At 42.0% G+C, this 16,182-nt stretch overlaps 1 protein-coding gene across 2 annotated transcripts in view; it reads left to right on the top strand.

Moving 5' to 3' along the window:
• Window positions 1–2,570: 2,570 nt before the first annotated feature.
• Window positions 2,571–16,182, top strand: part of RBM22 (RNA binding motif protein 22) — a 47,409-nt gene continuing 33,797 nt past the window's right edge. Inside the window, exons 1-11 of one of the 2 annotated variants that reach the window (XM_066618390.1) lie at window positions 2,571–2,653; window positions 4,282–4,335; window positions 5,724–5,753; window positions 6,250–6,382; window positions 8,001–8,101; window positions 8,198–8,370; window positions 8,828–9,028; window positions 9,995–10,159; window positions 10,512–10,600; window positions 11,054–11,188; window positions 11,520–11,655. In XM_066618390.1, the coding sequence (XP_066474487.1) occupies window positions 2,600–2,653; window positions 4,282–4,335; window positions 5,724–5,753; window positions 6,250–6,382; window positions 8,001–8,101; window positions 8,198–8,370; window positions 8,828–9,028; window positions 9,995–10,159; window positions 10,512–10,600; window positions 11,054–11,188; window positions 11,520–11,650 (1,266 nt within the window). In that variant the 5' untranslated portion in view covers window positions 2,571–2,599 and the 3' untranslated portion in view covers window positions 11,651–11,655. Of the gene's footprint in view, window positions 2,654–4,281; window positions 4,336–5,723; window positions 5,754–6,249; window positions 6,383–8,000; window positions 8,102–8,197; window positions 8,371–8,827; window positions 9,029–9,994; window positions 10,160–10,511; window positions 10,601–11,053; window positions 11,189–11,519; window positions 12,500–16,182 lie in introns of those variants that run through there. The other variant, XM_066618389.1, reaches the window with a different exon arrangement.

Here is a 16,182-nt window from a genome sequence, read left to right as displayed (position 1 = left end):
GGAATCTTTACTTAAAACATTAGATGCTTCCCTATAAATTATTATTAATAGTTAAATCACAATAATTATTAGATCACAGTAATTGTTTAATGTCAAAAGTTAGTAATGGTAGCAAAATTGTTTGGGTCGCACTTTAGTGCAGAGCCATTCTTTAAAACCATTTTGTTCAACTGGATGCACTGGACTGAGGCCTAACAAGATATATATCCATGTCTACAAATAACAGAAACAGTGGGGGGGGGGGGCCCTAGCTGTGGCTACTCATGTTTAACTACTTGGCAACTTCTTCCATGCAAGCATGCCTTGATTAAATGGGCAGTCTATGAGGGTTAGCACAACTGTAAAATGTTCCCTGTCAATATGGAAATCTGGTTGGCAGTGAAGCCAACCAGATTTCCACTCAAGCCACCAACTGACTTGTATGTGTTCACCATTTTTGGCGGGCTCACTGGTGTACACATCTGGTCCCTGTTGCGTATATGCAACATTGGGCAGAAATGGCTTATTAAGTGGGAGATGGGGAACTGAGAATGGGAATGGTTGTTTGCATTCCCTTAGGTGTCTGCATCTCCACACAGATGCCCAAGGTGAAAGATCAAAAGCTGCAACCCTTGCCTTTCTGTCATCATTTCCTCCTCTGGCTCAATTTGGGGATTCTGTGGTTGTCAGCGGGTTGAGGACCAAACAGAGCTTTTGAGCTCTTAGAGAGAAGAGATACAAGTTTCTTGACAGTGGTGCTACAGCGGGCATCTCATAGATTGAATGTCACACAGTCAGGCAGTAAATACAGGTGGGACTTTGGTATCCACTGACTTAACTCACTACTGATGGGGGGGGGGGTCCACCTTTAAATGCTTTGTAACAAGGGAAAAGCACCAAAATCCAATTTCTTACCTTTGCCCTGTGAAACTGCACTGGATGCAAGCTTTAGTAAATTCCATACCATTAGATTCCATTATTCACCCCCACCTAGTGACTGAATGTGGTATAGCATCTACACCAATGCATTGCGGGATGACAACCAAGGAGCAAGAAACCTGGAAGTGGGTCTTTAAAGCTATTTTTCTGATTTGTTATCTACTGATAACAGGCATGACCTGTAATAGCAACTAGCACACCACAGAGATACAGAAGGAGAATGTTTGTTTTGCAAATTCACGTTTTCAATGAGAATCTGGAGCTTCATGTCCTTTTAGTTTTTTTTCCTAGCTATCTGGCTGACTTCTTGTTTCTAGGTGTCTTTAGTTCCATTTTTCTACTACTTCACCCCTCACAGAGAGTGCTAAACTACCTATTTCACATAGTCTATTAACAGGTGATCTTTGTTAACTGGGGGGGGGGCCTTGCAGCTTGGGAAGTAAAACTGTTATTGGAGGAATTGAGAATTAGTACTTGGATAACGTGTCTGCCCACCTCACCTCAAGCAAAAACCAGAAGCAAAGATCAGGATGTGTGCTCTTTTGTATGCAGGGCTGCATTTTATTTTGTGTGAAAGTTGTGCATTTGTAAATATTTAAAAAGTGAGATGCTGGGATTGGTGTTGTGGCTCTGAATAGCTTAAGCTGGTTCCATGTTGCAGGGCAAGGAGGACTGAGAGCACAAGCCTATGCTTGACTACTCAGAAGTAAATCCCGTTGTCTTCAGTGGAGCCGACTCTCAGGAAAGTGTGCATAGGATTGCAGTCTGAGGAGGGGGGGACTCAACTGCAAGCCTATAATGTAGAAACTATTGTTAATATAGTAAGAGATGAAGCTGGGGCTGAGGGGCACTTTCCAACCACCAGGGGAAGAAGTCCAGTGTTAGGGTGTCATTTTGAAGAATGAGTACACAGGAATGACTAGAGGTGGGTGATCGCAAAATAAAAATACATAACGCTGCTTTCTGCCCTTCTTACTTTGTAAAGCACACACACAAAAATTTGGAATCTGCAAAATCTGTGGAAAAAATAAAACTATTCTCTACACAGCGATTTTCAACCTTTTTCATCTCAGGGCATACTGACAAGGTACGAGAATTGTCAAGGCACACCATGGGTAGAGGCTCACACCCTCCAAAGGCCTTACTAATAGATACCCTCCAACAAACTCCCACGGCACACTTGCAGACCATTCGTGGCACACCAGTGTGCCATGGCACAGTGGTTGAAAATGCCCGCTCTGACAGCTCTCCATGAATGTGCTAGAGCCCAATCCTAGCCACACTTACCTGAGAGTAAGCCCCCCTGACTAGAATGGGACTTGCTTCTGAGTAGACCTGCCTAGGCTTGGGCTCTGAGGCTGCCATCCCAGCCACCCTTTCCTGGGAGGAAGCCCCACTGACTAGAATGGGACATGCTTCTGAGGAGCTGTAGCTGGTTCGAAAGCCGCCCACCTGAGGGGCAGGCAAGACGAACACACCTCAGCTGTGAGCCCTTCCCGGCTGCCACTCCCAAGCCTGCGACAGCCGCCCTGCGGCCGCCAGGGAGCAAACCCCTGGACTCGGCTCGCTTCCGCTTCCACAGGGCGTGTGCCGCTCTAGGCTTCCTCTCTCTCTGGTCCTGGTCCGGAGCTTCCGGTGGGCGGCCAGTTCGCTTCCGGTCCTCGCTGTCCCGGGCGCCAAGATGGCGACGTCTTTGGGCTCCAACACCTACAACCGGCAGAACTGGGAGGATGCGGTGAGGCTGTGCTTGGGCGCTGGGCCGGGGGGGCCGGGGCGCTGGGGGGGGCCGGGGCGCTGGCTCTGTGGGGGGGGGTCCCTGTCGTCTCCTGTGGGGTCCCTGCTGCCTGCCTGGCCCCGCCTGGCCCAGGGGCTCCCAGGCGCAGGGAGTGCTGGAGCTGCTGCTGCCGCCGCCGCCGCCGCCGCCTTCCCGCGCCTGTTGAGCCCGGTGGGAGGCACCTCGGAGGCTGCGGGTGGGCGGGAGGCCTGTGCTTGTTCCCCCACACTGCACCTCAGCGGCTCCCAGCCTGGGGTACGTGTTACCCCCCCCCCGGGGGTACTTGCCAGAACCTTTAGGGGCCCTTGAAAAAGAATTGAATAATGGGGGGAAGGCAGGTCTGTGTGGGAAGCCCTTGCAGTGCATCTCAAACGTTTAGTGCCGGGGCCCACTTATTAGAATGTCAGGACCCACCAGAAGTGATGTCATGACCAGGAGTGACATCCTCAAGCAGGAAAATTTTTAACAGCCCTAGAATGCGGTCCTTCCCATGTCTACACAGGAGTTAGTTTCATTGACTCGCATTGTTAAAAGCATATACAGAGTAGCTTGTTAAAAGTACAAGTCTAACATTTCCCCAAATGCAGCCTCAAATGCAGCCAGGGTGGCATCAAGTCTAATCTGTTAAAAATAAAATATTGAAATGAAGGGGGACCCACCTGAAATTGGCTCGTGACCCACTTGCTGGGTCCCAACCCTCAGTTTGAGAAACACTGCTTTGTGGGGCTAGTATGATGATGATAATAATAATGATAATAATAATAATTAATATGTGGGGCCATTTATGGAAATGGGCTGCCAAGGGGTACACAAGGGAAAAAATGTTGGGAACCACTGCCAGTGTACATTGGGTTTGTGCAGGGTTTTTTTTGCTTCTTTCCTTGATGGCAAGTGACTGCAGGTGGGGAAATGTTACAGCTCTGTACTTTTAACAGGCTACTATGTATATGTTTTTAACAATGAGAATCAATGGAACTTACTCTTGGGTAAGTGTGGGCAGGATTGTTAAAATTATTGTTGCCAAAACCAGGAGCTTTACCACTCACTGTGAATGTGTGCATATTTTTTTATTTTTTAGTAATTATTATAGGAATACATTTAAATAAACAGAAACCCAATGCAAAGCTGGGACACTTGGGAGCATCAGCATCCCACCAGAAAATGCCTTCAACTCTGAGTGCACTCCACCTTTGCTCTAAAAGAAGTGAGAGATTCACTTCTTGATACTAAGAATCATAGTGCAATCCTGTGCACATTTACTTGTAAGTCCCATTGTGTTCAGCAGGGTGTACTTTTGGGACAGCATGCATAGGATTGTAGCTTGTGCATCATTCATGTATTTCGAGTCATTTCCCTGAAGGTTGTACTTTGCTAGGGTTCATGTTCTGTACTTTAGATAGACAAATGTTTTAAAGTATAATTTTGATTGTTTTTAGTTCACTCTCCATTGAGCCTGTTCACAGAGAGAATTTCCATATTAGTTAGTATCCATGACAGCTTCGTTCCAGGCTGAAACAAACTAGAGAGATTGTTGTTAAGGCTTTGGATGATATTAATTTTTCTCAATAAATGTTTTCTCTTTTGTATAGGATTTTCCCATTTTATGCCAAACATGCCTTGGAGAAAACCCCTATATCCGAATGGTATGTTTTTGTTATGGGGTGGGTTATGGGAACCCTCTTATGGAGTGCGTTGAGGGAGTAACATCTCAGCATACACAAACTTAAAATTATAGTGCTAAAAATCAGCATGATGAAATAAAGGTAAGGGAAAATACCAGTTTATAGGCATATTTTGGGTCTCTTCGTTGCTGTAAAATATGCAGTCTATTGAAAGAAGTCAGATGCTTGTAAGAAAAATTATTTGCGGTTGAGGTATTAATCATGTCTGTTCACATGCTTCTAGATATGTGCAGTGTGTTCTAGTCTTGTAGATATGAGGTTGTAAGATGTTGTTCTCATTGTGAGAGGTGCATTTCATTTTGACTACTTGTGATTATTCCCCCCTCACCCCCCTAAAAAAGCATATAATTGGAAGTAAACTCACTGAAATCAGTGAGGCTCCTGGATAAAGATACTGTGATGAGGCTGCAGTTCATGTAGATTTTTTTTACTGTCAGTAAAAATTATCCTTCAGTGAAACTCTGCATTAAGATATATGCCCTTATCCAGAGCTTCATGTGCACTCCAAGATACGTGCACAGTTCCTAAGTAAGTGAGCATCCCCACTGACTTTAATGGTATGAAGAGCTGCATTTTCCATTGAAGTGAATGAGGAATCCCTGACAGGGAACAGAGCCCTGTGTGTCCATCAGATCCTTTGTCTGAAGGGGACTATTGTTCAGGAGAATAGATTTTGTTTCATGTTGTCTTTATTAACCTGTCTTACACAGCTGTGATCTCTGGTCTCTTTTAAAAAAGAAATGCCAGATAAGAGGGTTCTTTATATATTGTTATTCTTTTCAGTTCAGTGATAGTAGGAGACAAGGTTTTGGTTTCTTTTCTCTAAGACAGGGGTCTCTAAACTTTTCAGCCGAAGGGCCACATCAAATATCTGGCACAGTGTTGAGGGCCAGAAAGAAAAATTAAATATAAAATTTAAATAAATACATTAGAGATGGAACTTAGATGAATGAATAAATGAATGGGTTCAAATGTCCAGGACTTCTCCAAGCATGCACAGCCTAAGAAATAAAGCACACACTTAAATGGACCCCCAATTCCTCACCCCATAAGCACAACTCTGGTTGTGTTTGATCAACTGGGTCAGAGGTTCCCAGGGGATCAGAAGCTGGCCGTGGGCCAGATAGAGGTTTGCTGTGGGCCGCTTGTGGCCCCCAGGCCAGGGTTTGGAGACCCCTGCTCTAAGACGATCTGAACAGTAGAAATCACATGTGGCACAAGAGCATTTAAAAAGAATTGTGCAAGTAGATCTGCTGAAGTTGAGGAAGTAATCTGAATTTTAAAAGACAGTACACATTGTGTTGGGAGATGTTTATTCTTTTAGTAAAATGCATTTTTCTTTCTTGTAGACCAAAGAGAAGTATGGAAAAGAATGCAAGGTATGTTTGTTGTTTAAAAGAGAGTTTGTATCATTTAAAAGTCTAATATCTATGTTGCCCCAAGACCTGAATGTATTGGTATTAAAAGACGTTAAGCAGTGAAGTAATCTTACCCATGTAGTTTAGTACATTGCACTGAAGTCAGTGGAGCATGCGTGTAGTTGCCCTGCCTCTGAACAAGAAAAATCCCTTTAATACTAGAAACAAGAGTGTGTTATACTCGGGCACGTTCCAGTGTAGTATAGGTAGGATTTAATTACTTAGAGCAGATCTTACTTGTCTTCCTGTAAGTGTAATAGAGGTTACTTCACTTCAGGAGCACAAACGACATCACAGCCGTCTTCTGTTGCCACTGATCTTCCAGATTTGTTTGCCTCATTTTCTTTTCTGAGTTTATGCAGCTATGCTGACTGATTGCAAGGAAGCCCTGAGTTGTATATATTGCGTCTTATGTGCTTCAGTTAAACTGGTAGTGCTAATGCAGTCTTTGTTTCAGATCTGTGCCAGGCCTTTCACAGTGTTTCGTTGGTGCCCGGGTGTACGAATGCGCTTTAAGAAGACAGAAGTGTGCCAGACGTGTAGCAAGCTGAAGAATGTTTGTCAGACCTGCCTTCTTGACCTGGAATATGGTGTGTAGTTATCAAAATGGGCAAATATACCATTAATACACTCTTGATCTAGTACAACAAGGGTGATCTGTGAACAGAAACATATTTATATGTATGAACTGCTCATTTGGGCCTGCATGCAGTAAGGAGTGCATCAAAAGAGGACCCACTTCCCTGCTATTCCCATTCAGCACTTGGGGTGTTGTCAGTGATCAGACCAGCAGCATCATTCTGTTTGGAAAAATTGAACTGGGTGCACACACATGCCCATTCCTCAAAGGAGTAATCATTGCTGATAGCTTCTAGTGGTTCAGAGCAAGGGTATATTGTCGTATGCAGCTTCTGTTAGATCAGCCACTTCTAAAGCTTCCCCAGTGCTCAGAGATCTTATGGACAAGGGTCCACATTTTTGTTCGCCCTCCCTCACCATGACGAGAATAGTGCTGCCATGCTGGGCAAGACAAATGAACCAAAGTGACTTGTTATGAACAAAGCCTTCTTTGGATTGTGGCTACTTTTTATTTTTTATAATAAAAAATTAATATGAAAGTGATTGTTTTTAGGGAAGTTGGGGGATAGGAAAAAGGTAGAGTGTAGTAGGAGTATTTATTTTTATTTCTGCACTCTGCCAAAGGCCACATTCCTGCAGTATTCTTATATATCCTGTACACATAAATAACACCCCTTTTCTTGTTATACTTTATTTTCTAGCAATTAGGATATGTAGCTTCTTTTTTATATTAAATATTTTATTTATTTATTACAGATACAGGTGAGGAAAATGGGTTAGACATTGGGCAGGTACTACAAAGGTTACACATATGGCCCTAGATTACAACATGCATTATTCAAAAACACAATAATCTTCAATACAAAAGCTATCATATTTGCCATTATAAAAATTTAAATTTATCTAAACACTTGATATTGTTTAACTAAAATTATCCAATCATAAAATCAGACTTGCTGTAATAAAGTTAAGGAAGCGCTGGAGCAAAAGACAGAATTGTATTCAGAATATGGTCACGTGTTCAATGGGTTAGATTGATAGTGATGTACAAAAATGCTTTTGCTGTAGAGACATGTAAAAGGTCACAGTAATATTTGAAAATGTTCAAGCGTGGTGTTTCCATTTCTGGGAAGCAGAAATTAAACTTCTTTGAATGTATATTATGGTCTAAAAGCTCTACTTAATACTAATTGGGCAAAGACACACTTTTTCAAGTGAAGCTCCTTTTATATTTAGCAGGGAAAGAGCAACTGTTTCTCCCCAGCACAGTGTCTTATCTAGTGGCTGTTGCTGGTGGTGTTCTGCATCTTTTCAGATTGTAAGCTCTTTTGGGATGGAGCCATTTTGTTATTTGATGTTCTCTGTAAGCTGCTTTGTGAACTTTTTTGTCGAAAAGTGGTATATAAATATTAATAAGAATACCATGTTTGACAGTAATGGTTGATAAAGGTGTGTGTATGTGTGTTAACAGTCCAGTTTATGCGTGTTCTTTCAGAATTAAGTCCTATTTAATTGGATAGGACATGTCCAGATAAATGTGTATAGGATTGCAGTATTTGTAGTGTGCTTGTGGCAGTCACTGCTTGGTCATTGTAACTTTTTAAAAAACCTTTTTCCTTTAAATGTTAGGTTTACCTATTCAGGTTCGAGATGCTGGACTCTCGCTTAAAGATGACATGCCCAAGTCGGATGTTAATAAAGAGTACTACACCCAAAATATGGAAAGAGAGGTGAAGAAATTTCTTATATAACTTGTGATGCAGCCTAAATGAACTAGATAATTGGAAATGTTCTTATTATTTACTTCTGTTTATCTGCTTTTCAAGATCATGAACTCTGATGGCACCCGACCTGTTGGCGCACTCGGAAAGGCAACATCCACTAGTGACATGTTGCTCAAACTTGCTCGTACTACCCCTTATTATAAACGCAACCGCCCACATATTTGTTCATTTTGGGTGAAAGGAGAATGTAAGAGAGGGGAAGAGTGTCCCTACAGGTATAGTCATGTTAATATATTTGATCTTTGTTCAATGTCTCATGAAGGTGGTTAATTAAACAGTAAAGTTAAAATAATTCCCATGCATTAAAAGATGTGGCAAAACTTGAGAATATATCAATTTGACAAACATCAAACTATCTCTGAGCAAATGTGTGCCAAAATACATTAGGCTGTCAGTTATGATCATGTTCCCATAATTTGTTCACAATTGATATCTAAGTGTATTTTAGCAAACACATTTGTTTGAAAAATTACTTGCTGTTTCAAGTTACTTCCATAAGTTATCATCAGCTGCCCTAAGTTGAGAAGATTAGATGAAGTAGAAAGTGAAAACATTCAGAATTGGTTTCACTTGATTGTGATTTCCTTGAGTAGCTGGGTCAGTTGCTGTGGTCATTAAGAGTGAAACTGGCAGTTTAACTAAATACCATAAAATATTGTTTCTGAACTGTAGACACGAGAAACCTACAGATCCAGATGACCCTCTTGCTGATCAGAACATTAAAGATCGGTACTATGGTATCAATGACCCCGTGGCTGATAAGCTTCTCAAACGAGCCTCTACAATGCCTCGCCTGGATCCACCTGACGACAAGACAATTACAACTTTGTATGTAGGTGGCCTGGGTGACACTATCACTGAAACTGACCTTAGGTATGTTTGTGAACTGGCACTACTTTTGACTCAGCACTTTGCACTGTTGCATGTTTCTCTTTAAGGGTATATCTGCACTAAAATTCTCCGGTCCCTTTTCATTCCACCATGCTGTCTTTTCTAGTGGCTGTTGCTAGCAGCATTTCTGCATTTTTTTTACACTGTGCGCTTGTTAGGAATAGAGAACCATTGTCTGAGCTATGTAAAGTGCTTTGCGTGCTACTTCTTGTTGAAAAGTGGTATACAAATATCCTTCATATTGATTTGCCCTGTGACAAAAATAGCTAGTGCCAGTATACACCTGGCCTCAGTGGCTCCCCTGATTACAGCCTCATTTCTGGATTTCGTTATGGGTAACGTACTATCTTATTATTTAGTTTCTAACATTCCTGAACAGAATAAGAAGCACAGTGCCCTTTCTCTTAAAACTAGAAACAGCAAATTAATCCATATTCCTATGAGTGCATCTACTTTTGATCTCTGAAGGGGTAGCTTAGAATGTCTTTCCACAAGTAGATGATGTTTTTTTTTGTCACGGTGTACAACCCTTTGCGGTGCTGCAACTGTGCAAGGAACACAGACCATGAGGAGCACACCAATATAAAGGCATCAAATATGACAAGAGGAAATGGTGTAGACACAGTCTAAGGGGCTGGTCACACTTGACATCTTACCAAAATTCTGCTAAAGACTTGGGGATTTTTGATTGTTTTACCAGCTAATGATTTAAAGATAGTTAGCAGTGAAAAACAACTCCAGCAGCTTAAAAATTAATGCCTTTTGATATTGAACTGTTGCTTTATGTAGGAAGAAGCTAATTCTACAATTTCCAATTAAAAAAACTTTGGGATTAGCTACAGTTTTGAAATAGTGAGGAGATTCATGTTTCCGAAGTTATACAGCGCATTTAGAACTTGAATGTTTTGTTCTGATACAGCAATATTATAGCACGTGTTTTCTCACCAGGAATCATTTCTACCAGTTCGGTGAGATCCGGACGATAACTGTCGTGCAGAGGCAGCAGTGTGCATTCATCCAGTTTGCCACACGACAGGCTGCAGAAGTGGCAGCAGAGAAGTCCTTCAACAAGCTCATTGTCAATGGGCGCAGGCTGAATGTGAAGTGGGGCAGGTGAGTGAGTGAAGTGATGTCAGAGATTTTCCTTGACCAAAGTTCTAGTGTGTTAGCACTTAGCTGGGGGTACTCAAGTCAAGGTCCAATTCAAACAGCACATTGTTGCAAACATGCTAAAAGGGTTATGTATTCTCCAGGCTGCCTTAGTGCCAATTGTCCCTGAAAAATAGGTTTGTATGTCCAGCTATCTACAAAGGCAATAGTAGCAGTGCTTTCCTCACAGGGTGTCCCCTCTTCCATTTTAATTTTTGTTAGAACTTGTTAGCACTGAAAGTTTCAATTGTGAGGTGAGATATATGGCTAACTTCCCACTTGAGCTGAGTTTCAGTGCCTCTGGTTTGGATTTCAGGTCTCAAGCAGCCAGAGGAAAGGAAAAGGAAAGAGAAGGGACCACAGAGTCTGGTATAAAACTGGAGCCAGTACCTGGACTACCTGGAGGTAAGGAAAATGTTCTTTGAGTGACTTGGTAGGCAAGGTGAACTGTCAATAGGTTGCTTTTGACCTTCTGTTCTTGGGAACCATAGACATGGGCATCTTTGAGGAGGCTAAGTTTTGGACTGAACTTAGCTGTAGCTTAGATAATTTAGGGCTGGAGAAGGGAACTATGACTAGGACGAAGCCTGAAAATCAGATTAGTGGGATTAGGAGGGAGGAATACTTATAGTTAAGCTACTAGTTCATTACTTGATAGCCTTCATAATCCAAGCTTGTGATAAGATAAAGCATCTGATCTTGATTGAGGTGTCTTTGGTGAGAAAAGAACTTTTTTGTTAGTGTGTGTCTAACAGTAATAGAGACGCTGTTATGTAGGCAGACTGTAGTCATCCTTTTAACACTTGGATTCATCTTGTCTGCTGAACTGGCTTCATTCATGAATTTCTTGTCCTGCAGCTCTTCCACCTCCTCCAGCAGCAGAAGAGGAGGCAGCTTCTGCAAACTATTTCAACCTACCTCCCAGTGGCCCTCCAGCAGTGGTAAACATTGCTTTGCCGCCACCTCCAGGCATTGCTCCTCCACCACCTCCAGGTACTTTTTTTTCCTTTGGGGGAAAGAGGCAGGAGTATCTTTGATTCCTGAATCTGTTTGCTTAGCTTGTAGAAGTTTGCAAGTTTTGTCTTGGTATCACTCAGGAGAAGTACTAGTTCAGATGTTTTAACAAGCTGCTGTTGCTTCTTTAATCCTTCAGCCCAACATTCTCATTTTCAGTATAGTTCTGCCTTTTGAGTTTGTTGGAGGGTTTAGCTGTGTCTGTGCAGCAGAGAAGCAGAGACCCGTGCAATAACAAGAGGTGTTCAGTTAATCTGTAGCAGAAACTGTAGGCATTTGGAAAACTTACGAGTGTGTCTTCTTTTTGCAGGTTTTGGGCCACACATGTTTCATGCGATGGGACCTCCACCTCCGTTCATGAGAGCTCCAGGTCCCATTCATTATCCTTCTCAAGATCCACAGAGAATGGGTGCCCATGCAGGGAAACACAACAGCCCCTAACACCAGTGGGTCATTTTCATTGTTTAATTTTTTCTTTTTACCCTTTTTGGAAATTTTTTTTTACAAAAATTTGGGTTGGTAGCATACCAGATTCAGTTATAATAAGCAGAAAACAAAATCTCTCTTTTCCTTACAGGCACACAGCAGAGGCTTAGTCCTGTTGTGTAAACTGAAAAATCTGATCATTTGTATAACTAAAATATTTACTACTGGGAGAGGGAAGAGTGGCTTCTGTTAGGAGGACCAGAGGAGTGGGTTACAGGAATGAACTGTACTAGAACCGCAAATTTCAGCTTCAGCATATCCGGTTTTGTGCACTTTGAAATACATTTGGTCTTTTGGCAAAATAACCCCTGGTAATCCCTGATCAATTATACAGTGAAATCTACCAGGCCTTGTTCAAAATGGAAACTCCTTCACTGCTAATCCACTTGAATGTCAGATAGCTGTATCACTGTTGAAGCTAGATTCAGGTTCCTCCTTGCGCTGAATGGAAAGATCTAGAGAGGTCACTGCAGACTAGTATGAAGGACATGCACATAGGGTGCCACTTTGTAATGAATGCTGTTTCTCATCATTCTTTATCCTGTCTGTGATATGTGCTGCCAAAAGGTTGAGGTAACAGCACTGCATGCTTGTTAAGCCTCTGTTAAGAGGTTGGTGACTCTTGAGTTGTGGCTTATGTGGCCTTCATGTCTAGTTGCTACTAAAACTAGCCTGGTTTATTTCCTAACCAAACGTTTGATTACTGATGGCTGTTTTAGCTATGTGTTTTCAGTATTCACACCATACCGTCTGTTTTCTTTATCAAGTCTGTAATGTGTCCTAGTAAAGAGAACAGTATTTTTACATTCTTGTCTTATTCATTTGTGTTTTTTACATGGCATTTAGCAGATTTTCTCGTGGTATCTGGACCTTGCTCCTAGTCATAGTGGCAGCTAAAATGAATGGATTTAACATTATTGTGCCTAGCTTTCTAAAAGGTTGGAATACAGAATCTGAATGGAGTGACAGAGACCTGCAAAAATGCCTGCTGATTTCCAGTGGACCAAAACAGTAGATGGTGTGAGGTTTTCAAAAGTGCCCAGGTTCTTTGTAGGCAATTCCATTGCCTAAAACAGTCTGAAGTAACGTTAGAGAGGAACAACTCCTAAAATGCATAGACATTAGATGTGTGAAGGTTAACTTTGATGGTCGCAGTTGTTGGTAATTAAGCAAAGGCTCCGATAATGATACTGGAAACCTCTACCTCGGCCTGACCTTATCTCACCATAGTTCACTAATACAGGACAGGATTTATATAACTCTGTACTATGAAAGTGAAACTATCCACTTCTAAGTCACTCAGGAATAACATCCAGTGCAAGAACCTGCACAGAAGAACTGACCAAAATGGGCAGAAATCATCCTTTCAATTGGCTTAAATCTCTAAAATCAGACCTCGGCTACAACTGTGTTCATGCGTTTGGAGGCAGCTCCCTGCATACTGTGCACAGAGCTGGTGTACCTGATACTGTTCAGCTAAATTCTCTTCTGGCACTTAAAAATTATGAGCTCTAGAGAATTAACTGTTGTTGGAGAAAACAGAGAACCTTATGGAACCTTGAAGGTTGACAAATGGATTATGGCATCACCTGTTTCATGAATGCTTATGCCACAGTGAAGCAGCTGATCTTCAAGGCACCAAGACACCAGTGGCGCAGCTAATGATCATGTAGCCCAGTGCCAAGCTCAAAATGATGCCCCAGAAGTGATGTCACAACTGGAAGTGATGTCATGCTTGAGCTTTTAAAAAAGTGAAAATTGGAGGAAAATCCTGCCTCCTCCCCCCAGAAGCTCACCACCCACTTGCTCTGCCGTCTCTCCCCAGCCACTGGAGCAGCTAAGGCATCTCTCTGTAGCTAGGGTCAAAGAAGATTTTGTAACCCCCCCCCCCACAACAAAATCAAAATTAATTAAGTAAATAAATAGTGTGCCCCTTTTTGGTTAGAGACACTATGCTGGGGTGAAGAGGGACAGTTATTGTCCCCTGCTAAATATAAGAGGAGCACCATTTGAAAGTACCTCTTTACCCAGTTAGCAGGGGTAACTGCATTATAAAACATGGAAATTAGAGCTGACACATATTTTTTCCATGCTTTATCATAATAACATCTCATTGGATCTCGGAACAATCAGTCTCATAGGTCAGTTTTGAGTTAAGGAAGTCCACTTTTTGTTCCATCAGACAGTTGTATATTCATTTGCTGGTTAATTGGCCATAACGTTTGATAGAATACAGATATTCCAATGCAGTTTGTTTCATTGCATTCTGCATTAAATTATCTTTTCAATGATACGTAACATGATGGCATTATTCGTAAATATCAATTTTTTCACAGTTTTGGTCACTACTGTCAAGCTCAGCTTGTGGCCCCCTTAAAGCTTGTTGCCCGTTGCGACTGCTACCCCCTGCACCCTCTTAGCTACACCTCTGCAAGACTCTGTTCGCTTTTGCTACAAGTTCTGAGGGTATTTGTTACACAGCATTTATCTTATCTTCACTTCACAGGTAGTATCCTCTCTGTATGTATGACAAATCAAAACATTATTTTTGAAATACTATTCATTTTATTTGTTTCTCCAATTATATCTCTGAATGTAAACATGAATTCCAGTTTATAGGCCTGGATTTGGACATTCCTTCCATGACATTAAGTTCATAACAAATAGATTGATATTCCTATCTGACTATTCACATGCTGTGGTATGGGATATGGAATGGAAGTTCTATTCTTAGTGTCCTGAATAATAGTTAAGTGCTTGTTGGATAGGAATTAGCTCTTGCATTCCTCTTAACCAATCCCTTTCATGGCCAAATGATGTGCATAAAATTACATTATAGTACAAGTATGGCAACCTCTAAATCAGTGGTTCTCACACATTTAGCACCAGGATCCACCTTTTAGAATCAGAATCTGTCAGGACCCACCATATGTGATGTCATGACTGGAAGTGACATCATCATCAAGCAGGAAAATTTGTAACAATCCACAATCCTATCCACACTTTCCCAGGAGTAAATCCCATTGGCTGTCATTGCTAAAAGAATATACATAGTAACTTGTTAAAAGTACAGGTCTGTAACATTTCTCCAAATGCAGTCACATACCATGGTAGCATCAAGTCTTAATATATTAAAAATTAAATATTGAATCGAATGGGGACACACCTGAAATTGGCTCGCAACCCACATAGTGGGTCCCAACCCACAGTTTGAGAAACACTGCTCTAAATCATTGATGGCAAATATCTAAATAACTTCATTGCTTTAAGCAACTACATAATACCAATATAGTAAATGCTCATAAAACTACAGTCTAGTCCTTTGAAGCTGAATAAACACAGCAATAAAGCAACTACAATTTGTTGAGAATTCCTAACTAAATGAGAACGAGGGACGAGGAATGGCATACACCCAAGGGTTATTAAGGAATTGAAGAATGAAGTTGCAGATCTCTTGACTAAGGTATGCAACTTGTCCCTCAAAACGGCCACAGTGCCAGAAGATTGGAGGATAGCAAATGTCACGCCTATTTTTAAAAAGGGAAAGAGGGGGGACCCGGGAAACTATAGGCCGGTCAGCCTAACATCCATACCGGGTAAGATGGTGGAATGCCTCATCAGGGATAGGATCTCAAAACACATAGACAAACAGGCCTTGCTGAGGGAGAGTCAGCATGGCTTCTGTAAGGGTAAGTCTTGCCTCACCAACCTTATAGAATTCTTTGAAAAGGTCAACAGGCATGTGGATGCGGGAGAACCTGTGGACATAATATATCTGGACTTTCAGAAGGCGTTTGACACGGTCCCTCACCAAAGGCTACTGAAAAAACTCCACAGTCAGGGAATTAGAGGACAGGTCCTCTCGTGGATTGAGAACTGGTTGGAGGCCAGGAAGCAGAGAGTGGGTGTCAATGGGCAATTTTCACAATGGAGAGAGGTGAAAAGCGGTGTGCCCCAAGGATCTGTCCTGGGACCGGTGCTTTTCAACCTCTTCATAAATGACCTGGAGACAGGGTTGAGCAGTGAAGTGGCTAAGTTTGCAGACGACACCAAACTTTTCCGAGTGGTAAAGACCAGAAGTGATTGTGAGGAGCTCCAGAAGGATCTCTCCAGACTGGCAGAATGGGCAGCAAAATGGCAGATGCGCTTCAATGTCAGTAAGTGTAAAGTCATGCACATTGGGGCAAAAAATCAAAACTTTAGATATAGGCTGATGGGTTCTGAGCTGTCTGTGACAGATCAGGAGAGAGATCTTGGGGTGGTGGCGGACAGGTCGATGAAAGTGTCGACACAATGTGCGGCGGCAGTGAAGAAGGCCAATTCTATGCTTGGGATCATTAGGAAGGGTATTGAGAACAAAACGGTTAGTATTATAATGCCGTTGTACAAATCGATGGTAAGGCCACACCTGGAGTATTGTGTCCAGTTCTGGTCGCCGCATCTCAAAAAAGACATAGTGGAAATGGAAAAGGTGCAAAAGAGAGCGA

This window comes from Tiliqua scincoides, chromosome 2 (genome assembly GCF_035046505.1).
Source record: "Tiliqua scincoides isolate rTilSci1 chromosome 2, rTilSci1.hap2, whole genome shotgun sequence".
Taxonomy (NCBI): domain Eukaryota; kingdom Metazoa; phylum Chordata; class Lepidosauria; order Squamata; family Scincidae; genus Tiliqua; species Tiliqua scincoides.
This window is presented reverse-complemented; position numbering and strand designations above follow the sequence as displayed.